The 24,188-nt window shown below is 38.3% G+C and overlaps 6 protein-coding genes across 13 annotated transcripts in view; 2 read left to right on the forward strand and 4 right to left on the reverse strand.

Moving 5' to 3' along the window:
* The window catches only part of LOC129789858 (serine/arginine repetitive matrix protein 1-like), a 982,101-nt gene that overhangs the window by 952,353 nt on the left and 5,560 nt on the right, over window positions 1-24,188 (reverse strand). Inside the window, exons 1-7 of one of the 7 annotated variants that reach the window (XM_055826947.1) lie at window positions 4,964-5,292; window positions 3,156-3,439; window positions 2,868-2,994; window positions 2,643-2,786; window positions 815-2,161; window positions 475-666; window positions 74-407 (exon numbers count right to left, since the gene is read on the reverse strand). The exons of the other annotated variants lie outside the window; for them this stretch is intronic. Of the exons in view, the coding sequence (XP_055682922.1) occupies window positions 259-407; window positions 475-666; window positions 815-2,161; window positions 2,643-2,786; window positions 2,868-2,994; window positions 3,156-3,311 (2,115 nt within the window). The 5' untranslated portion in view covers window positions 3,312-3,439; window positions 4,964-5,292 and the 3' untranslated portion in view covers window positions 74-258. Of the gene's footprint in view, window positions 1-73; window positions 408-474; window positions 667-814; window positions 2,162-2,642; window positions 2,787-2,867; window positions 2,995-3,155; window positions 3,440-4,963; window positions 5,293-24,188 lie in introns of those variants that run through there. 7 annotated transcript variants of the gene reach the window in all.
* Window positions 1-24,188, reverse strand: part of LOC129791241 (fatty acid synthase-like) — a 1,176,504-nt gene that overhangs the window by 622,260 nt on the left and 530,056 nt on the right. The window lies entirely within an intron of this gene.
* The window catches only part of LOC129789856 (glutamine-dependent NAD(+) synthetase), a 932,624-nt gene that overhangs the window by 622,260 nt on the left and 286,176 nt on the right, over window positions 1-24,188 (reverse strand). The window lies entirely within an intron of this gene.
* LOC129789960 (pupal cuticle protein) overlaps window positions 1-24,188 on the forward strand; it is a 1,201,887-nt gene that overhangs the window by 584,948 nt on the left and 592,751 nt on the right. The gene's annotated exons all lie outside the window — the stretch shown is intronic.
* The window catches only part of LOC129789919 (keratin, type I cytoskeletal 9-like), a 480,279-nt gene that overhangs the window by 367,175 nt on the left and 88,916 nt on the right, over window positions 1-24,188 (reverse strand). The gene's annotated exons all lie outside the window — the stretch shown is intronic.
* LOC129789873 (uncharacterized) lies at window positions 7,206-23,934 on the forward strand. Its single transcript, XM_055826968.1, has 6 exons — window positions 7,206-7,486; window positions 11,653-12,091; window positions 20,228-20,498; window positions 21,764-22,395; window positions 22,715-23,180; window positions 23,401-23,934. The coding sequence occupies exons 2-6, from the start codon at window positions 11,990-11,992 to the stop codon at window positions 23,727-23,729; spliced, it is 1,800 nt and encodes a 599-aa protein (XP_055682943.1). The 5' UTR covers window positions 7,206-7,486; window positions 11,653-11,989; the 3' UTR covers window positions 23,730-23,934.

Here is a 24,188-nt window from a genome sequence, read left to right on the forward strand (position 1 = left end):
CTACCGAATATCTGGTTCTTACTCACCTGAAAGAGCTCTTATCGGTGTAACGCCAATGTCATATTTCTATCACATTAATCAAATTATTCTAATGGAATTTAATATACAAAGTATAGGAATTAAGGCACACTTTACTATCTAACTAAAAATCTTGTACAAATTTGTAGCACGTTTTTCTCGAAGAAATCAAACTTACTGACTATTAATTGGTTAAGTATAAAAAGTCTTTTAAAGTGATCACACACAACACGCGAGAGATTAACTATCACTCTGAAGCTCTTTATTTTTTAGCCTCTCCTTCTGCCAGTGGAAGTACTTTTCAAATCCCCACGAAATAGCCGTTACGTAGGTCGCAATGTTGAGGCAGTGCAGGGTTGTGGGGTAGTCTGTTGCATCACGGATTAGGCCTAAATATCAAAGATAAAATTTCCAAAGAAATCCACAAAAAAGATTAAAAAGAATTGAAAGACTTACCGACTAACGGTCCTATGGCGAAGTAGAAGATACCAGCAAAGAGAAGTTGCAAGCCAGTGGCTGCTGGTAGGCGATCCAGGGGAATATAGCTCGGGATAACCAGAGCCATAAAGACTGTTCTTAGTCCTTTTCCCAGACCAATGCACAGGAAAACTGCTACAACAATCCAGAAGGACTGAAAATGTGCTAAAACTGAAAGGAAAACCGATTTAGAACCTTTTTAGGTATCCTTATAAATCTGATCTGAAGGACTAAAGATCCTTTAAGATTCTTGAAATAAGGAATCTAATAAACTAAAATGAACTAAGAAAGATTTCTTAAAAATAAAAAAATTACTTACTAACTCTCCCAAAGGCCATCCCTAGCACGCCGAAAAGGAAGAAAGTCTTATTGTCCCACCCAATCCTTCCTGCTACGAAAGGGATGATAAATCTCACCCCAATGTCTGCACCAGCCAGCAAGGACATCAGGAAAGCTGTTTCACTCTTTGTATAGCCAAAATCCCCAAGGATAAACGGCGTAAGTATACTAAAGTTGATCTCTGCAAAATTCGCCACAGTTATCCCAACCATAAGGTTAACATAAGTAAAATCCTTCAGGAGATCCAGATCGAAGAAGATGATAATTTTCTGCATGAGCGTAAACTTCTTCTCGTCAAACTCCTGATCGTCATCTTTGGTACAAATTGGTTCGTCATGGAGGCTGTTATTGGGAGTCTTTATGCCCTTCTCGCAGGTACATTTATCCCCAGCTGTGCTCTTCTTTCGCCCTTCATTGAGGTACATCTCCAGTCGACGAGAAGCTTCCTTCAGGACTTCCTTCTCGACGCTAAATGTATTTGATTTCCTACGACGATCATTGTCGGGATATTTGAGCGAACGAAGACTGTAGTTGTCCCGAATGTACTTCCCATCTTCATACGGTGGAGGTTGAACGAATACAGCCGGTGTTGCTGGGAGCGTTGTCTTCTCAAGCTCCGACAAATCCTGTGGTGCCTTCAAGCTAGGACAGTCTTCAACGTCAGCCTCTTCAATTCTTGGTTTTGTCGGACGTCTATCCCTCCGTCCTACACCTTCCGTAAAAGTGCCTAAATTCACAAATGACGGCCTTGTTGAGAGTACCAAGTTCTGCGTTGAGGCCTTTGCAGATGTTTTCTTTGACTCTCCATCCAATTTTGATGTCTTCGTCGATGTGAGAGACCATTTTGACCCATAAGCTGACCTCATTCCTGACCCAGAGTACCAACCATCATTGGCAAGAGCCAACATTGGTGTTCCGGGATCAATGATCTCATACCCAGTCACATTGGGATCGTCTGAATTGTAAATGTACGGAAAGACTCCGTTCTGCTTCTTCTTGAGGCTCTTGCAGTATTCGCATTCCTCATTGGTGTCTTTGGGTGTCTTTGCTAGTAGGTTTTCTTGGTCGCCCCGATGATGGCGACTATGCCACTGGGCAGGCTGAAAAATGGACGCAGTTGCAAATGTATGGCACGCGATGCCAGCAAATATCAATACGGAACCTTGAACGCCGTACTCCTTCAGCGTGAAGGTGATAAGATGCGGCAAGACTATTGGACCTAGGGCCGTCACGGTCCATGAAAAGCTCGTAGCCATGCGCCGTTTCTCTTTGAAGTAGGTATTTAGCGCCAAAGCATTTGAGGACATGTTTACTCCTGATCCAATTCCTTAAGAACGGATGCAAGAAAAAAAACGTTGGAAGTAATTTGAAGCTTTAAATATTTTAAGGAAACGACCTCTTAATTCGATTCCTCTTGAGAATGTTGACGGAACAATAAATTGCAACCTTGCCACATTTCTTTTATCTCACCTATTTCAGTAGGTCAAGGTTGTCTCAACATCAAGAATCGAAGGAAAATATAATTTCTTTAGAAAGTTTATTTGTTGTATTTTTAATCTATTTATGCTTTTTATGCATTTTGAAGGAATTTTTAAAATGTAAATGTTACGCGTTATCAGTGCTGCTATTTAAGCATGTGATCTTCTGCTTGATCAAGACTTTGTGATAAGCCTTCCTCAAACATTCAGTCATTGTCAACCTCATTAAGCTCAAAGTAAATTTAACCACACGAGTGATTTTATCAAAGGAATGCAACCGGAAGTTCAATGCAGAAGGATTCAAAATGATCACATGAGGCAATCACTTACCATAAAGAATTGAAAAGGTAATGACGTAGGTGATGAAGGAGTCAGCAATTGAGGTGAGAAGAAGACCAGATACAGCCACAAAGGCAGCTCCATAGGCCACTTGACGGTAGGTAAATCGTCGGAAGAGGGGCCCGTTGGCCAAGCCTACAACATCGAGAGATCATCAATACGGGGACTCACAGCTTTATCTCCCAGCCCTATCACATGCGGGAGATTCCAACTCACCGATACATGATGTCAGACACTGGTGAAGGTTGATGATTGTCGTGATCTGCGAACTGCTAATTTCCAGTGCTTGGAAGCGTTCACGGAAGAGCAACCCACATTGCTGGAACACAGGCAGGGTAACCAGCTGAAGCAGATAAGACCCAAAATCATAAGCTTTGCGCGAAGCTTTCTCGCGACCTCTGAACGCGTAAAAATTCACACGATAGCAGGATCAAAGATCACGAGCGCATTCAGAGATCGCTGTAGGAGGTTTTTATTTTGGGGGGAATAATTTCAAGATCTTACATTTGACAAACCCGCTGCGATCGCTACAACCCATCCCCATCCCCCATCAGGGGCGACAAAATTGGGTCCGAGCTGCGATCGGTTCTTCTTCTTCTTCGGCACCCGCAATGGTTGACCTTTGGTGATCTCAGTGATCTCCTTGGTGGTCTTCTCCATAACTCTATGATCGTATTGGGAATAAAGCAAAAGCAGACTTTTTGCTGTCACATGGGAATATTTTGACGGGGTTGTTGCACAGAATTATCGCTGTTTGTGATCAAAGCAAATTTTCTGCTATGATCGCTCTGGAAAGATCACAAAGAATCATTTTGCGTATTGATCTTTCACACTTGCTGTATCACATTCCTCCTGATCCTTCTCAACTATTTTTAGACTGATAATCACAATAATTTATTAAACTGAATTAAATTTATTTATTTTTTATTATTAAAATTAATGTAAGATCATAAAATATCCAAAAGATCACTTTGTAGCAATTTTCTTACAAAAAAATCTCACGATTTATTCAAGTGTGATCGTCGTTTTGTTAAAAAGAATGTGACGGTATTTGAGCAAATTGGCATTTCTCCGCAAAGTGAGATAATTGGTCGGTTAAAAAAAATGATTTATAGTGCAATAATACACTCCATGTCTTTATGAGGTACTCAAATGCCTGGAAAACTCAATAACACACGAGTATTGTCATAAAATTCATATAAAGTCTACCTTGCAGCTGATAGCGCAAAGAATGAAACAATTTGTCCCTTCTCTGAGGAATTTATAATTTTGTTATTAAGGTAATTTTTTTTACAACAATCTCCAGGCTGTGATCTTTAAAACGTGCAACAATAGAGGAAGGAACAAAAGGGGCTAATAAGTAGCTAAATATTTAAAATTTCTTATATCCGAATTATGAATCTTGTTCTAAAATGCGAAATACTTAAATCTTGAAAATTTTTGCCAAACTCTCAGGGAACTTTATATTTAGAACATTTTAAAAGAATAGTAATTTAAAAAAAATTATTTAGAGTCTTTAAAATATTGTTTAGTTAATTCAGAAACTTCAGAAACATTAGAAACCGAAAAAGGTTTAAAGTCTTTTTATACACTTTACATAAATTTTTGTTTCTTAATTTTCGCTGAAATAGTTTCGTAATAATTTTATGTTTTAAGAAATTTTTCTCGTTTCGTCACTGCAATTTTATCATTGGTTTCTCGTGTTCAGCGAACTATTTTCCAATGCTTTTCGTTTTAATGAAGATTTTACATTTAGGCTCTGGTTTTTTTTGTTAAATGCGTTAAATGAAACTTTGGTTGATATTTTAATTCCTCAGCAATCGTTTCGTATTCTTACATGCTCTGTGTTTTTTCTGGTTTCTTGTGTTTTGCGGAACTTCTACTGAGTTTTTCGTATTTCTGAATAATAAAGTGAACTAACTTAAAGAAATTGTGTAAAAATCTCCAAAATATTTGTATTTTTTTTAAATCTTTCTTCTCTTTATTGAATATTTTTTCAAAAAAGAATCATACATGATCAATAATGATTCATGAGTTAATATCCCCTCAAAGAGAAAAGTTCTTGGAAGTTACTTTTCCGCTCTAACAGCTATTAATGTGCATTAAAAGGTGGATATTAAAGATCGATTAGATCGCATTTATGAACTTAATAGTCTCCTATAATTTTATCATTTCTTCACTTTGGGATTTTTCCAGAGATGCTCATTTCCTCGTGATTGTTATTCCTGATCTCACGACGAATCATTTAGTGAAGCGAATGTTTTAAAATTAATTCACAATTTCATCATAATTTTTTTCTTTCAGTGAATTACCATGAAGGTTTTTGAGTGAAATATTGGCTGCTTTCCCACGCAAGATAAAACTCTTATCCCTGCTACACTATTGCAATCTTATCGGGTGAAAATGAATAGAATATAATCTCTTATCGATCACAACACTTTTCCATCAAACACTTTCACATGAACAAAATCACGGAAAAGCTCAATTAATACACCACGATTATATTACACACAGATATAATTTGTTTAATAAATTCCAAATGTGAAAATTGTGCCAAGTTTAGCACGCGGTGATTGTTGGGGAGGGAAAATATGTCGCGATTAGTAGCGCGTGTTTCCTCCTCGGGAGATCTCAGCGAACTAATTGGGTGCCCGCCGGAGTAGCTCCAATTATAAGATCGTGCTGAAAATTTCTTATCAATGAATACAGTGTAATAAAATGCGAATATCAATTGTGTGTGGGACATTTTTTTCCTCGCCAATACATCCACGTGAATCAACTTCTATAATCACTCTCTTTGGGTGATCTTGCGCATTAACGGCATTCATCGTGAGCGGTTCATCAAAAAAATGTCTTCTCGATGGAAAAGTACAACAGCATCTGACCTCAAGCTCTCGTGACTCACACAAGTATTCCCATGGAGGTCAATCTAATGTTGTGCCGCGGAATATTTCCAGGTGAGTCGGCGCGGTCAATCAACAAAAACATCGCATTTAATGATCCTATGATGAGGGCCCTATGCCGAAGATATGGAGCACAACAATTATGCTTTATCAATGTGATAAGTCTTCAATGAACTTGTAATGAGGATTATTATTTGCTTTCATTGCGTCTACGCATCGTCTGAAGGAAACTCCCGCGCGCGCGATAACGCTTTGGGGTCTATTGCTGAAAACTGTGCCACTGGAAGAGAGATCACCAAAGATCAACACTTCTGCGTCTAAATCTATACAAAGTAAACGAATCGCGCCTAAAAGTTTCACAGAAAAAAGGCGGGAATACGCACCTCTTATTTTAATTTATGCAGAAATTCTCTGTGGGTTCAATGAAGCAAATTAAGAATATTTTTTGCAAGAAGTTTTTCATTGTTTGGAGTGTAAATAAAACAGATATTTTAGCACCTCAATAGGAAGTTTTTTTTGGGTAATTAAATTAAAGAAAAACAACATAATTGACTTACACGGTAATTTTCCGAATAGTTAAAGGATTGACTTAAAAAATTAAATACAAATAAGCGGAGGAGATAAAAATTTAACACTGCTCAAATAAATACTTTAAATTCGCATAGAAAATACTTAAAGTTTTCTTGGAGACTTACAAATTGCACAAAGCAGGGGGTCATTTAATTAATTTTACTTCTTTTTTTTTATTTTAAGTTGATTTTTTTTTAGTATTTCTTTATTTAATGTGGCTTTTACACAATTTATTTACTTTGCTGACAAAATTCTTCATTTACTTTCTATAATTGTGTTTTTTTTTCAATCATAAAAAAAGATGTAGCATATGCATTTGAAGCTTAAGCACTTGAAGAATATACACGAGAAGCATACATTAAATAGGGCATAAAACAGTTAAATCTTTCAAATAAGATACAACATGATGATTTAAAATTTAATTCCCATTTCATAGATCTAAAAATTAAAAACATTAGTTTTTGATTCGTGAAGCATATGTGCTTGAAGCATACACTGAAATTGTGTAAAGAACACTTAATTAAAATTAAATGTAAAATGATTTCTTCAATTTTTCTCTTATTTATTGATTAAAAAAAAAAGTTTTTAATTTCGTTAAGCATGTACGTTGTGCATAAACGAAAGAAGCAATGCATTGCTTTATTGCTTTGTTGACTACAACAAAAAAACTTAAGCTTACTTAATTTCCTAAAATTAAAAAAATTGGAAAATTCAAAGACATTTCCATGGACATTCCACGAATATTTTGCACACATTCTCCACATTTATTTCCCATGTATTTTATTTAAAAAAAAATTCCTGATGCGCTACTTTAAAGCCAATGATTCACCATCGTTCATTCCCCTTCGCATCCCAAAATCGCTCCAGGTGTTCAAGTGCCCAACACGTGAGCTGAGCGCAATCCCGGTGTTTTGGGCCCCTCGAAAGTTGAAATGTATGTATAAAATTTCCACAATTCGCCCCTTTCTTCGTATTGGTAACCGCTTTGAGTGGTTGTCTGGGTGTGTTTTGGCTTGACTTTTCCACTGTGTGTGCAGCATAGATTGCTTATTTTCAGTCCACTTCGGCTTCAACATTTGGATCGGATCAGTATCGCGCGGCTAAGGTTCAAGTGAAAACGCTTTTTATTGAGCTCGCTTCCATTCATCAAAAAATCGGTCTGCCATTGATTTCTGGGATTTCGGCTCTTAATTCTGTCGCGAATCTTGCGCAAACAATGTGTGCAGAGATATTTTTGTGATCTTAAGCAATTCCAATTTTTGGTGCTCTCAAAGGAATAAATTATTTTATGCTTCGAATGTTCCCGGCATAAGTTGTGGCAGAGGAGACAAAGAACCTTCCTTGCTGTCTCATAAAAATTTGGTGAGTTATTGAGATCGTTTTGGTTGAGTGAACAACAAAAAAAAATTGAAGAGACTCAAAGTGCAAAAGAATGAAATTGCCTGTTTGATGATGAAAGAGGGTTCTTCGGGTATATATAAAATAGAGAATTGAGTTCAATTTATATTCCACAAAAAAAAAAACCAATACAGACAGAAAACAACCATAAAAACCCGCTGCTGGTTTGCTTTCGAGTCTTTTCTTTCGGCACACATTCTTCCCTCTAAGTTCTCTAGTAAAAGCCACATACAGCTAAGCATAACATAGAAGTGCCCGAACCTTCCTTATGGAGGAGCATTTTTTATCTTAATTATTTTTTAACGATCTTCCTTTTGTATCCCACTTCTGACACCATATGGAAAGATTCTTTGTTAGTTGGTGAGAAAAAGCTGACCAAGATCCACGTCATTTGCGATAAAACGCGGCTCGGGAAATGCGTGCTGGTTGCCCCACGTTGTGGATACATATGTACATACATATCGCGTTTTATGGGAATCGGACAACCAGTTCCAACGCCATGACATCACACGCATTTCTCTTGAGAAGCACGTGCCCAACAGCTGATCCCACTCAGCATGACATTTGCTCTGCGATCTCTTCTCATTCCGGCAAAAGAATCATTGAAGAGAAGAAAAAAAAGCCGCGAGAATTGATTGCTTCGGAAGTTTCATTTTGAGAATTAAACTTCAACACAGAATAAATTTTATTCTCACATCAGAATAATTTTGCAATTCAATTCTTTTTTTTCACTGCTCTAGAATTCAGGAAACTTCCGCAGCATTTACAAGTCGCTCACGATCAACCGGGGCTCACGCTTTCAAGATTTCTTATTAAATTATTATCTTGTCATGAATGGGTCATGAATATATTCAGAAGGAAATTGCTCAGCTTTTTCTTAGAAATTTAAATAAATTTCTCATTTTTTTCATAAAGTTTCTGTATTGAGAGAATTTTAGAATTTAAAAGCTTAATGTTTAGAATTTTTATTGAGAATATTTTTTGTGGTTTAAAATATTAAAATTCACATATTTTAAATTTTGGAACACGGAGAATGAAAATCAGCCAAAAACTTTATTTTAAGTTCTTAACCATCTTATTTAGACAAATTAATCCAAATCCGAAAACCTTTATTTTATCCAAAAAGTTGATAATTGAGCTTAGAACTAATCTAGAACTATTTTTTCTAGTCCTCTAACCCAGAAATTAACCGAAAAATTTTTATTTCTTTTGGTGCTTTCGTTTGATCGTTCCTCTCTGATCGTTTAAATTCTAAGAATTACTTTTGAGAAAGTTCGCCAAAATTTAAGAACCATAAATTCTATTTGAGCGATTGTTTACGCTGGACGAGTCCTATTGTTCCATAAGATTGGCTTCGCGATCTTATCTCTACCACTCCATATGGATTTATTGTTTTTATCGCATTAAACACGCTTTTCTCATTTCTTTTCTTTGTGATTATTTTATTTTTTTGCAATTTATTTTAATCAAGAAAAAATGGAAATAAATGAAGTTTCTAAACAGTTTTAATAAAATAAAATGATCATTGATCTTTTATTTCAAAATTCGGTCAAAAATATGATCTTTCTTGCAAAGAAACTTATTGCAAAGCCAAAGAATTTGATTTATTTTGATGAAGTTCATCAACTTTTGCTGACTTTGCTTCAAGTTTTTCTCTGTGGAAGATAAAGCCTGCCACTCTGTCGATGAACAGGCTGCACAATCCACGATCGAGTAGCGAGGAATGTGCTGATTATTTTCATTTTAACGCACATTGAGTTTTAGGAGGAGAGGAAGGCAACAAAAAATAAACACGCGAGAATGCCGATAAGACGACCAAATTGCGTCTGAATGACCGAAATTGTGGGCTCTTCAGATGGTTCATCTGTGAGAATTTTCGCGTAGAATCATGAAAACATGGCGTGATTGAGGGTTTCCTTGTCGCGTCACAAATCTCCGGCATTTGATGGAACTTTCGCTGGGTGCTTGAATAAAAAAGTACGCGCATTTGATTAGCTTTCACCCTCAATTGCGCATTCCTTTCAATTTTTCTGCAGATCACAAAAAAAAAAGATCTTTAAGAGTGAAAAGCGTGCAAAATGGATGAAAAATTGACCATAAAAATTCCTTAAGCTTACTCATAAATTCCAAAATGAGATGCTCGTCTCAGCAAAAGTAATACGAGGATTTATTTGCTTACATTTATGCCTTATCTCCGGGAGAATGGGCGAATGCAGCAAAAAGTTCCCGACAAGATCACAAAAACCTCCTCCAAAGTTTGTCCAGATTTATCTGGGTAGCTCCCGTAATCAGAAAGCGGACAAATTGGCGCGCAATGAAAGGAAAAGTGAATCACATTGTTTGCCCCATCATCGTATAATAAATTTTAATCAAGACGGAAACTAAATGTTTATCATGTTACATTTTATATGTATTTATCTTGAGAGTGATGGTTTTATTATTTTTCCTTTTTTTTAGAAAGTGCAATTTGCTTTTCACTTAAACATTGCATCACATGCTCTCATTGAATTTCCTTCAATTGAAACTTCTATTTTATTTTGCACATTGATTGATCTCGCTTTTTGTATCAATCAATCCTCGTGAGCAGCTGCAGAGTGGCAACAAATACAGAGAAATTGAACTTCCTAATTGATTTAATGACTAAAATATTTCAACAAGTAATTCGCGTGAGACACAACATTTACATTCTTTGTCTGTTTCGGAAGAGAATGAAGAGACTTTTTGTATTCACAAAAGCCTCCACAGACCCTCATGATGAGCCAAAAAAAACTTCCAGAAGCTTCCATTGAAGTGCTAAAGAATTCTGGAGAATTCATTAAAATATAACAAAGAACAAGTCAATGAAATGTTATGAAAGAAATTTATTTTGTGAAGGGAAATATTGTGAGGAAGACAGTGGAGACGCCGGGTCATACGACTGCTTGTAAAATATTAACAATCTAACAAGATGGAGGCGCCTGGTCATAACTGAATGCTTCAAATACGATAATTAACTTACTTTTTAGCAAAACGAAAGGTTAATGTTTACTAGGCGTCTCCATTTCTCTTGATAAACAATTTAAAAAATAAAGGTGCAGAAGATTTATATGGAGACGCCTGGTGGTCTCTGAAAACCTCCAATACTGTGTATAAATTATTTCTCTGATGCAAAATTTAAGTTTGGATGATTAACAGGCGCCTCCACTTTCCTTAAAAATCAACAAAAAAAATTGAGATGGAGACGCCGGGTAGTTATTGAACTATTCCAAAACGATCTTTAACTAATTTTGTTGCAAAATTAAGTAATAAATGGTTACCAGGCGCCTCCATTTTGTATAAAAGTCAACCAAAAAAATCGAGATGGAGACGCCGGGTAGTTAACTGCCTGTTAACTAACTAGTTAACTAATAAAGACGTTTTGAAGAAACCAGGCGTCTCCATTGCTCTATAAAGCTTAAAGAACTGAGAAATTCAAGTCAATTATCTCCATAACTATAAGAGATTTCTCAATATATCTTTTAAAAACCAAATTTTTCCTCACATAATAATGAATTAGGAAAAACAGATTTTCCTCTAAAAAGTTTCAATTAAATTTTATTTCAATTAGCTCCACTTGAGCCACTACAAAAGCTCCAATTTGTATTCAACAGTGTGATTATTTTCGTGTGGATTAAGCGAATTGTATCGTTGATGGCTCATTTTGTATTTTATTTGATCAGTTTGATTGCGAGAATTTTCATGAAAATTTCGCATGACCCAACCCCATTGATCTCTCTTGGCAATTCCATTGAGATCCAAATGAATGTTAGTCTTATTTTTAGCCACATAGCTCCTCATTCTCCTCTCTGTGTGGATCATCCACAAAGAACTCGTACGCGTATTTTGTTCGGGTTTTGTTGTCTTTGGGCAAATGGATGGGGTCGCTGTGGGAGTCTCGTGCATCAGCTGATGGAAGTTCTGTGTCTCTCTGTATGGAGCTCTGTATAAAGCTTGTAAGCTTGTGTGTGGCTCACATGTCGCCTTATGTTTCGAAACTCTCGTGCCACAGCGGGCTGCGCACCTCGCGCAGTTGCATCCACAAATGCATGTCTTGAGAAATTTCCATCGCGCGCGAAAGTATCGCTCAAACTAATGCCTTTGTGTGCTTACAGAATGGATCTACTGACGTTATCGCAGCGACATCCACTTGTGCCACAAGAGTACTCTTCAGTGGACTCAGCTAGAAAGCGTTTTGTGATTTTCTCCACGGCATCACCCACAGAGTGTCCCATTTTTCCCACAATTGCTGAGATGCTACCCAAGGAATCCTGACTAAATCATACAGCTTAAAGCATTTTTTTCATTCTTTTCCTAAGTAAAGTGACTCAAAAGTGAGCTTTTTAGTTGCAACACAGAGACGAATCATCGCGAATGTGGTGCAATTTAATTGAGAGGTAGTTTTTATGTGATTTCTGGGCATCGCGGAATTGTGTGTGAGTGCGTGCATCAATGGAGAAGGCAGCAGAACTTGAGAAGATGCGAGCCGCCCGTAAAGTCGCCCCAGACGGTGGATGGGGCTGGGTGGCGACTTTTGGAGTCAGTCTCGTCAATGTAAGTGCAAATTCATTTTTTTTCTTCTCACTCATCAATTCCCAATGCAGACACTCAAGTGCCCTTCTAATGAATTATACAAACAGAGTTGAGTACATTAGATTAAGATAATAATGTGGATAAGATTAGAGGAATGTTGGGAAAGTTGATAAAGATAAGATAGATAAGATAAGATAAGATATTTTATTTCGTTTCCAAACTGCGGCTGCCGCCGTCTTCATTACCGACCTCCCCGAGTAAACGGCAGAAAGCTCGGATCATAGGTTGTATATGCCGATTCCTTTACAATCTCATTACATTTACATTTAATATTACATGAATTTATATAAAACAGATAATTGAGAAAGAAAAGAACACTTTTACCTAAAACATAAGCATTGAGACGGGCTGACAGTACAGTTCGGAGGGACGTAAGGGACAGCTGGACTCAATTAAGAGTACGTGCTGCTGTCCCTGAGTTCTTAAGACTAAAGCGAAGAGGCAACGCGAATGGAGAGGGGAAAAAAACAACCAAAAAGCAAAAGAACACCAGAAAGACAGGGGAAACCAGGGTTTAAAGACCCACCACAAAGGTGCAGAACACTCAAACTAAGGATAGTGGCTCAATAGAGACAGGGAGGGATAGGTGAGTGCCATCCACTTTCTCCGCACATCGAGGGTCCAGGTACGCCAGGATCCGATTGAAGATCTCACGAACCTCCAACACCCCCCTCCCACCCCGGAACTCGCAAATGCGCCACAACACTCAAAATAAACAAAGTAGATATAAATATATAAAAATAAACATCTCCAGCAACCCTCCTCCTCATCTTGGTTTCAGATGAGAGAGAAAAAGAAATCAAACCTGGTTGAGTGCTTGGCTAACACCCATGTTCTTCACTTTTCTGAAGATTGCAACTATGGGTCCAGGCACATATTTTCAACCAGTACCCCTACGTGGGGCTAATGCAGGAGGGTGCAAGTTTTAGTTCATGTATCACACTTCATATTACCTCACTTGAGGCTTATTATAAAAGGATATAACCATAGTATCAATAGTTTTGTACTCATTTTTGTAAAAGGATATAGTTGTCATACCTTGCAGGCTGAAAGAAACACTTATCAGTGAATTGTAAATAATAATTAAAGCGCACAGGGAGTTCCGAGGCAGACCCAGTCAATTGCATTTTTTACCTTTATTTCAAACATTCAGGAACAATCATGGTTGAATATTGGGCCACGCAGGTCCCGTGCTGACGTAGGCGATCCTGCTGAGGAGACAGAAAGGGAGGCACCCACCACTCCAAAAAAAACCACCCATCCCAACAGACACAGACACACCAATGAGTGGCATGCTCGAAAAATCCAACACAAGGCGTGCATAACCCTAGGAGGGGGGGGGGGCGAGATAGACTTTATTTGTAGTAGAATAAATGGGTTCTAACAGGGGCCAATTTGCTCCGGCCTTTCGGCCCGGTACTCCACCCACAAGTGCTCCCTCAGGCACCGCAAGAATTTGAAAAGTGATATACCCTGCTCCTTTAAGTGAGGAGGGAGGCTGTTAAACAGAGTGGGAGCAAGATAAGTATATGAACGTTTGAAAAGCTCTGTTCGTGGTTGCGGGACAATTACGGGGGCACAACCTCGGAGGGGCCTCACTCTACCAGTATGCAAGTAACCACCCCGGATAAAGAATACCTTCAAGGTCCTATATTTGAAGTTGTACATTATTGGGACAATGTTCAGATCCATGAAGGAATAATATAAAGAATCCCTTCTAGTCTTTCTCAGTATTGCCCGCAGAGCACTTCGCTGGGCCATCTTAACTGGGTTTAAGTTCGTGTTATAGGCATTCCCCCAAATAGTTATCCCATATTGTAACCGCGAGTCAATACAAGCGCAGTAGAAAGCGCGAGAAACATTTATAGGAGCTAGTCTGCTCATTTTATAGAGACTACTGATTGCGGGCAAGAGACACGTTCTCAGGCTTCTCACATGGGGTTTCCAGGTCAGTGCATCATCGATTGTGACTCCCAGATAAACGAACTCACTCACAAAAGGGATCTCGACACAGTACCCACCACAAGCAACCCCACCACAGGATGGTGAATGACATATAATTGGGGCCGCAGGCGGTTGTGATCTAGGGGGAAGAAATTGCATAGCTCTAGACTTAGAACTCAGCACCATTGAGTTTTTGCTAAGCCACAGCCTTATAGTACACAGATCATCTGTCATGTTTCCTCGTAGGGTTTCGTATTGTTCGCTATAATACAACAGGGCTAAATCGTCAGCGTATGCCACGATATTACCATAGAGGGCAGAATCGAGGAGATCATTGAGGTATATAAGGAAAAATACCGGACCTAGAACGGTTCCCTGCGGCACTCCACAATTTAGATCACGCAGCTCGCTCAGCACACCACCCACTCTAACCACCTGGCATCTACCCGTCAAATATGAAGTAAAAAGATCAAGAGCAACACCCCTAACCCCACAGTTAGATAATTTCGCTAAGAGAACGCTATGATTGACGGTATCAAAAGCTTTAGTGAGATCCAGAAAAACAGCAGAAACATACTTTTTGTTGTCGTTAAGTGCCTTGTGCACAAAATTCGTAACAGCGAGCATGGCATCCTCAGTGCACCGCCCCTCTCTAAAACCGAATTGACTTTCATTAAAGAATTTATTATTGTTTAAAAATGCCATTAATCGTGCCTTGAGTAACTTTTCAAAGATTTTGGAAAAAACTGGCAATAGCGAGATCGGACGGTAATTTCCCAGATGACCCTTATCCCCTTTTTTAAAAATTGGTATAACTACAGCTCTTTTTAGTGCATCAGGGAAAATTCCACTCTCCAGACATCGATTAAATAAAATTCTCAAAATATCTACAATAAAAAAACCAATTTCTTTAATACACATGGCAGAGATCCCATCATACCCTGTTGATTTCTTTTTATTTAATAATTTAATTATCTTATAAATTTCAGAGCTAGTAGTTGGATACAAAAAAAGGCTATTTGTCGGGGATGAATGTGCAAGATAAGAACCGTCACTCACACCCAAGTCGCTAGACTCAATGACACTTAAGGGAGCATTTATGAAAAATTCATTGAAGGAATTAGCTATTTGATATTTATCGGTTACAGAAATCCCGTCAATCATGATTTCGCACAAATCTTTAGATTTCTTATTACGACCTAAAATTTCATTTGCAACATCCCATGACTTCTTCATATTCCTTCCCGCAGACTCAAAGCATTTTTTATAGTAATTAAATTTCTGTTCCCTGATAAGTGTTTTAACAAGTTTTTGGGCGTTTAAGGACCGTCTCTTAATACCTTCATCATTTGGGTGCCTTTTCCTCAGGCCACTAAGCTTATTTTTACGTAATATGTGTTTCTTCAGTTCAACGGTCATCCAAGGCTTAAGTTTTTCGTTCTTTTTCCTGCTGGAGGGGGACCTGATGCTACACGTAGAGATTAGTACATTTAATTTTTCAATAAACAATGCAAACGCCACATTTACATCATCTACTCTCAGTACATCCCCCCAATTTTCTCTCTTGAGTAGATCATTCAATTTTTTATAGGAAATTTTTACATTGGCGGTTAACGGACTTTGATTTCGTTCCACAGTAATTCCCCCAATTCCCCCTATCTCAAGCGAAAGCATAGCATGATCTGTTAAGCAGAGGTCGAGCACCTTGCAATTGTTGCGCAGTCGGTTTGATTTGTTTCTAACAAATATATTATCTATACAAGTGGCGGTATTGGTTCCAAAACGAGTTGGTTCATCAACCAGAGCCTCAAAACCGTATGACGAAAATAGGAACAAGAAATTATCAACATCAATTGAGTTCTCCAAAACATTTACATTGAAATCCCCCATTATATAGACATTTCTGGCCCTGCTGTGTGACTGTAGGATTGGTTCCAAATCTGATAAAAATTGGCGGACAGTGGAAGAGTGGAATCTATAAATACATATAAAGTAAAATTTTTCATTTCCGAAAGTGCAGCACAAAGTCAGGCAGTCGGCGGAAGACAGAGAGAGAGGCTCAAACTCAACGATAGGCAAAGTATCGCTCACAAATACCCCCACTCCCCCCGCTCTATATTGGTTATTGCAATTTGCGTAAAATGTGAAACCATTCATGGGGTATATTGTTTTCTCATGGTCCCCAATCCAAATCTCAGAAACAAAGACAATGTGCTGTTTAATTGGGAGAGAGGACAAATGAGCCACAAGGGAATCGAAATTTGCCCGAAGGCTACGAATGTTCTGAAGAGCCAGTCTCAATGCACAATCTATGGTGGAATTTACAGGGCAGAGGGCATTTTTATTTATATTAACCCATGCTAACGAGGTCATAGATCTTCTGTACCTAGGACCTTCATTTTCTAGAATTTGACTAATAAGCCCATAAGAAATATAATTCCTGAAGAAAAAATTTTTAGCCCCCATGGGGGCGTCGGTAGACACCGTATGATATATCATACGTTTAACGAAAGGGGGTTGAAAAAATTCAATTTTTTCTCAGTGTTGAAACAAAGACTTTAATTTATTTAAATGCATAAAATACATAATTTATGTTGAAATTAAGTATTCTGGCTAGATTTTGGACCAGAATTAATTAATTGATCCATTAGAAGTCCAATCCTTGGGTTTCACAATCAACTCACCGCGTTCTTGTAGAGTTCTAGCTCTAAGAATATGGAAACTGAACTTGTCGTGAATCCCACAGTTATCCTCATCGCAAACAGTTGCGTAGCCAGGAAGTAAAATAACCATCTTATGTTGCATGGTTTGCTCTAGGACGGAGACTTCTGGTGAATAAGCTGACAAGTCTCTGGACAGAGCCGGATGTACTATCCTTCTTCGTTCTCAAACCTACAAAAATCAAGATTTTTCCTAAAATTTTCATATTTCCTGGTATTAGATACTTCTTAATACTTACGATGTATCTGATTTAGCACTTCCTGGCACTCCTAATCACTGCAATTTATATTTTCATTCCCAAATCCTTAGATCTTCCCTCACAGAAATAAACTTGCACTTTAACCTAAAAAGTACCTCAATTCAATCAACGTATGATATATCATACGCAGATGTTTATCGCGCAAAATAATTAAATAATTTGCGGCCGGAGGCGGATATTTTGGTTAATTCACAAAGTTTTATTAATAAATAAGAGATTTTGCACAAAATATTACGGAGAAAAAGGGATTTGTCACTTAAAATACACACATTTTGGTTCCCGGACAACATTGCAATTGGATACACTTAGATTTTTGTCAAAAAATAACATTATTTTATGTTTTTGACACCCAGAAAAATTAATATAAAGAGTTAAGGGTGTATAAAAGTGGAAAACACTAACCCGGATGGAAAATTTTACGAATTCGCGTCACAAAAATTAATCAAAAACTACCAATTTTGCGTATGATATATCATACAAAAAGTGAGGATGGGTTAACAATCATTATTTAATTTTTTCAAAGTCCAAGGAAGAGTTCACAACGTGAACTCTATCTTTTTCCTTCACTCTCACCAAAACTCTGCCCTGCTTCACCCACACATACCTCCATCCCTTTGTCTTTGCTATATCCCTGGTCTCCCTCAAAAGTCCCCTGGTGTATGCCGAGAGCCTCTCCATTATACGCACAGCGAATTTGGCCCCATCGGACGTTGTTGCCTCAATGTCATTCCCACCAGAGACCCGCCGCCGCCGTGCGCTCTCCAGAATCCTCTCCCGCATGCGTCTAGTGGTCACTCTCACAATCATTGTGTCTCCGTTACTCTCCGCCGTGCTTGATCGAGTGAGTCGTTTTTTGGGGCGCTTTATCACAAACGCTTCGCTAATGTCGCTCACGGGGACATCCTCGTCTAATGCTGACGAGAGGATCTCACTGGCCTTTTCGCAGATACTTCCCTCAAGGACTTCAGGTACATTGTGGATCTCTAGTGCCTCGAGCTCCGCCATCCTTTCATGACCCCTTAGGGCGGACTCCAGGTCCGCTACCCGGCGCTTCAATGCAGAGTTTTCGGATGTCAAGGTCTCCAGAGTCGCCATCATTTCACTGATTGAGGAATTTGTGGTGCAGATGTTCTTGCTCATCTCCTCAATCTTAGAGTTTGTGTGAGAGAAATTTTGATTCAATTTCAGGATCTCTCGCTCAAAGGATTGCCTCAGTCTATCCAGCGCTCCCGATGTTGAAGAATCCTCCGACCCATTTCCATTTCGCCTTGCACTACGGCTCTTGTTTTCGCATGAATTGCATCTCCACTGCCTTCCCATGTCCTTCAGTGCCTCCACATCACGAGGTTCCATTTTAACACATTTCAGGTGAAAAGACCTGCCACAATCCTGATCACTGCAGGTGATCACTTGGCTCTCCTTAGCCCCCTTTACAAATTTCTCACCACATTCTCCACACTTTGCCATTTAGAATGCAATGTCTTTTTTTTATACAGGAATTAAATACAATGCACAGCAGAGTGCGTGCGTCTTGCTCACTTGAACGCTCGAGCCGAACTGAACGCTCGAGCCGAACTGAACGCTCGAGCCGAACTGAAGAATCAGAAAAGTTAACCAGATAGAGTCAGTGAATTCATGGTGTTTTAAGCTTAAATTTTGTAAATATTGAGTTTTGTTAAGAAAAAAAAACCCTTCAGATTAAGTTATGTTTTCAAGAGAAGATTTAAAAATATTTTAAGGTAAATACGGTAAATAATTTTGTTGAAATTCCTACAAAATTTTGAGGATTAACTGAGAGGTTTAAAAGCTAAAAATCTCCCAGATTAACAGCAACTGACCGACTGTTGTACTGACTATATAGCTAACTTATGTTACTGATACAACGTCAACCTTAAAAGCTTTTCAACTCATACAAAAATAATGTAATAAACCTTGAATGAAAATGTTTACACGTAGGTAATACAGACTTGTAATTTTGTAATAAAAATTTACCATGAAAAAAATAAGGTTAAAGCGGTTTAAGTTATGTTCAAAGTTTAAATGTAGATTATACGGAAAATCGCTCAGATTAAATGAAATATCATCGCGGCTATTCCAACTATTTATGATAAATTGTCGCTGAATTTTCAATTATTAGTCAATTTAAGGAAGATATTAGATTGTAATAATTAGTTAAGCCATTTAAGCTTTACAAAACTACTAAATTTTCTTAGTTACTCTATGCAAAAGCTTCTGGATTAAGCTTACTTTTAATCCCTTAAAAATGTCGGTTAGATTTATCGGATTAATCGCTTCCTTGTAACAACGGGTACAGCTTAACCCTTTTGAGTTCATTAGAAACATTTTATTTTCTTTATTTTAATCAATTTAATTGTCTTTCTAATTATTTATTATTATTAAAAAATAAATGTTTAAGAAATGATTTTTTATGAGAATTCTAATTTAGTTTCAATCTCTAATCTAAATAAAATCATAAGTATTCAACTCTGGATCAAACTACATTGCATTTGCAACAGTTAACACATTTTTTTTTGCAGAAATATTCCCGTGGAAAATTTTATGCGCTTTGTCATTGCATTTAAATGCTATATACTTGACTATTCTCCTTAAGCTCCCGAGAAAATCTCTTTCGCACGAAATTGCCCTAAAAATAATATTTATGTAGTTTTCATGGCGTCTAGTGCGATTGATGAAAACTCACGGATTTTTGCTTATGTTTTGACAAAATAAATCTACCCAGAGAGTCGATGAGTGAAGATCATATTGATCGTGATCTTTATGATGTTTGGCTGTAAATTATTACATTTTTTTGTTGCTCTCTATAAAACTTTTGACGAATGATTTGGAAAATATTTTCCAGCATTCAAGCACGTCCGGTTTGATGCTAAAAATAAGTTAAATGTGCAAAAGATATAAATTTCTCTTTAGCGGAAATTCCCCATAATTATTGGAGATTTTTAACCTTTTCCCCACCGATTATTTCTGCAAATATTACCTCATTTATTTGGGAGAGAACTTGTGAGGTTTTTGTGCTTTTTACGTGTGAATTGGGGTTAAATTTAATTATGACGACGAAAGGTGATAAATATATGATTTTGCGGTTGTTTTATGGAAAACAATGGCTGTTTTTTTTGCAAAATATTTAATGATTTTCCTTTTGTGTGGATCTGCAGCTGTGCACACGATCGATCGAACCATCTTTTGGGCTACTCTTTGGGGATCTTCTGAAGGATCTGGAGGTTGGAACTACCGGAGCTGCGATCATTATGAGTGCCTTGGATGTTATGATGAATTTTTCGGGACTCTTCGTTGGGCCGCTGCTGAAGGAATTTTCCTACAGAAAGGTCGCAATTGCAGGATCATTCCTCTGCACATTGGGCCTTGCTCTGACATCCTTTGCCTCCAGTATGCCCCACATTCTCGCCACATATAGTGTAATTAATGGTGAGTAGGTGATCATTGTATAGTTTTTAAATAATTTTATGATTTTTTAGCGATCAAAAAATCCCCAGAATTTCGCGGAATATAGCTTAGCGATTACTGATCATGTGAATCTGTTCAAGGCTGTTGAGAATTCTCTGCATTTTATTTGACTGAAAAAAAAGCGACTAAAGAGCAAAGATCGCGAGGATCGTAACAAGTTTGATGACTGGATCGCAACATCACAAATTCATATGAAACAATTATGTGGGGAGATAATTTGAGGCAAAATGCCGGCATTCATGTGACCACGATCCTCACGTGATCATACGATCGTTCAGCTTGGTGACAATTAATTGCTCAATTAAAATGAAATTTACGTGATCACATTATTAAAACAATGAGCTATTCAATTTTAAATTGAATTTCTGCATTCAAAGAGTGATCCTCAAATCACCTCGAGGATCAACTTGAGGATCGTCGTGTGAACTCATAGAAAAAAAAATGATTTAATTTTGGCGGACGCGCAAACTGATAAAGCACAATTCGACAGCCTTTCAGTGATTTTCTTATCACCTCGCTCTACAGCTTTTTTACTCACTCCGTGTGATTTCTCATGAACTTCGTACACCTACGCTTTGTCGTCGCGAGTAAAAAGAGAGAGAGAATTTAAAAAAAACTATATCGAAAATATTACAATTTCAAATACTGTTCACGCCATGCCACGTGAAAGCTCCATAATTCCCCCCCACATAAGAGCTTTCCAGCCTTTGCAGAGTTCTTTCAAATTGGCAGCAAATTACTTCCAAATGATCGTGACAATGAATTCTTGCGCAATTTGCGCTAATTCATTGAGCAAAGTTGAGAGAATTTTTATGCTCGCCCAGACGTTTTTCTTTCTTGAGAATTTTGATTAGGAAACTAAATATTGAATATTTTGCTGGCACTGCGGACTTTCTAAGTGGATTTTATTTACACCATGAAGCCCACAAGGCTAACGGAGAACAAATGGATTCTTGTTTAGCTGAATTGAAAATTTATTTCAATATCAAATTCTTGAGAAAATTCTTTGAGAAATGTTTAAGTTTAATCGAATGAAACTAAATGAGTTCAAAATAAAGTCGTAAAGATGAGAAAACTGTTGGAAGAGACAGAGAAAATCTTATCAGCCTTATCTCGCATTTAGGTACTCGACCTACATTCCCATTCATTGATGAATTTGTCAATCAAAATGCTTTTGATGAGCTTCATAAAACTAATCTCGTGCTCTTCTCGTGCTCCCTGCGTAGGTATTGGCGTGGGCTTGGCAACTTCAGCTGCCTTCGTAGCTCTCAATCACTACTTCAAGAAGCGCCGAGGACAGGCTGTTGGGCTCTCAATGGCTGGCACGGCTCTTGGGATGCTCATCATGCCACAACTTGTGCGAATCCTCCTTGAGGGATTTGGCTTCCGTGGAGCTGTCCTGCTGCTGAGCGGTCTGGCGTTGCATGCTGTTGTTGGGGCTACCCTCCTTCAGCCGGCCAAGTGGCATCTCAAGGAGGAAGAGGTGGACATTGAGCTGGTACCCGTTCCACAGGAAGTGAAGCCTATTCAACCCATTCAGGAGGACGATGAGGATGAATTGCCGGAGATCACGACACTCCTGTATGACAATAAGCGCTTCCCAGCGGCTGTTGGGGGTGGTGAGGAGCGCGTACGCAAGACCAGTCGACTTGGAATGCCAAATGGGATGAAGAAGAACTTCTCAGAGATGGCGATCGGGACGATCGCAACGACAAATGGGATGGTTAAGCGACCCACCTTCCCCAGGATCATGTCCAATGAGGAGATGACCATGGAAATACGCAAAAGGAAGCAATCTGTGATCTCAAATCTCTCCCACCTCGATTTCTCCGGCAGCTACCTCCAGATCCACGTTAATGTGAGTTTTTTTCTTAAATTTTTTTTTTGAACAACGATCAAAATTAACGACGATCGCGCTTAATTTTTACGATCTCAATTTTTCTTTTCAACTATTCAAAAAACACTCAAAAGGCTCATAAAACTTTTTAACATTCACATTTCGCCGACAGAGCGACAATTAACAAATAATTTTCCAGACAATCTTGTGATCGTTTGAGCTATAAACAAAAAATTCCCTCATTGATCACGTGCCGCGATCTTTTTTCTTGCTAACGAAGCGCAAATATTTGCGCGGGAAGCCAAAGAAATGAATGCAAACGTTTGTTCGTCAATTGCAGACCGGCGATGATGACAATGATGACATCGATTACGAGGTGATAAGACGCGTCAAGACGCACGTGGGGATGTCATCGCTGAATTCCTTCACGAAGCCCACCAAAGTGGGCTCCATCAATACCATCCAGTCCGAGATTGGGCTGCAGATGCTTAAGCCAAAGAAGCAAACTTTCTGGAAGAGATTCTCCTCCATTATGGATCTGGACATCCTGCGGGATCGCATCTATCTCAACATCCTCTTCGGTCTGTCGATCTTCTACGTGGCTGAGATGAATTTCAAAATGGTCACGCCATTCTTTCTGGCCAATTTGGGCTATGCAAAGGCCGACGTGGCGTTCTGTCTCTCCATCACGGCTATTACGGACATCCTGGCGCGTGTGATCTTACCACCAATCTGTGATCGACTCCTGATCCCGAAGAGGCATGTCTTCATGGTGGCCATTTTCTTTGTTGGCATCACACGATCCAGTAAGTTGAATTGAATCATTATTTTAGACTAAATGGACTTCATTTCTTAATGTTTCATTCTAAAATCGTTTTATTTTAACTTTCCTCCAAGAAAATGATAAAAGACCGTTTTTATAACAGTTTAGCCAATACACAAACCAAACTGTTATAAAAACGTTCTTTTGCGCAAAATTCAATTTATCAACTTAATCAATGAATTCCTTCAATTTTCCTCCTTCAGTTATTGCTGAGCAAACAGGCTGGACAGCCTTGATTGTCTGGCTATCCATATCTGGCTTCTTCCGTGGTGCAGCACTGAGTAACTTCACCCTCACTGTATCAGAGTACTGCACCCTTGAGAAACTTCCAGCTGCCTTTGGATGGCACATGGTGGGCAAAGCGATCTTCGTGGTGGCTCTTGGGCCCCTAATTGGTGTCATTCGTGACATAACAGGCAGCTACCCAATTTGCATTCATGCACAAACCTTCTGCATCATGATGTGCTGCTTAGCGTGGACTATTGAGTTGCTGTGGAAGTATTTCAGTAGGAGGATGGCCCCCACGAAGTAATCCCCACAGCTCTCTCTCGCCTTATCTCTCAAAGTACTTATAGATGACGAAGAAATTGGGACAAAAGGACGCGCAGAAAGTGCGTTAATTTTGCAGCAAAAACAAGCACCATCATGCGATACATTCTACTACATTACACGTATTTATAGATATTTTTAACAGAAAAAAAATGTATTTATAGAGTAAAATATACAGAGAGAATCTTAAACGAAGTTTTTATTGTTTTTTTATTCGACTGAAATGCCCAAAAAGGGGAGAAACTTGTGAAAATGGGAAATTGTATTTGAATTGGTTAGTGTCTTTGCTAAGTTCGAAAGTCCTGCTAATGGGCACATTTTAATAAATTCTTGTTAATATCAGGATCTAGATTATATATTTCTTCTGTTTTGATTGATTTTGTGATAAAATCCTACAAACCCTATTCAAAAACATATTTCAAATATCGAAAAAACCTCAAAA

This window comes from Lutzomyia longipalpis, chromosome 2 (assembly GCF_024334085.1).
Source record: "Lutzomyia longipalpis isolate SR_M1_2022 chromosome 2, ASM2433408v1".
NCBI classification, from domain to species: Eukaryota; Metazoa; Arthropoda; class Insecta; order Diptera; family Psychodidae; genus Lutzomyia; species Lutzomyia longipalpis.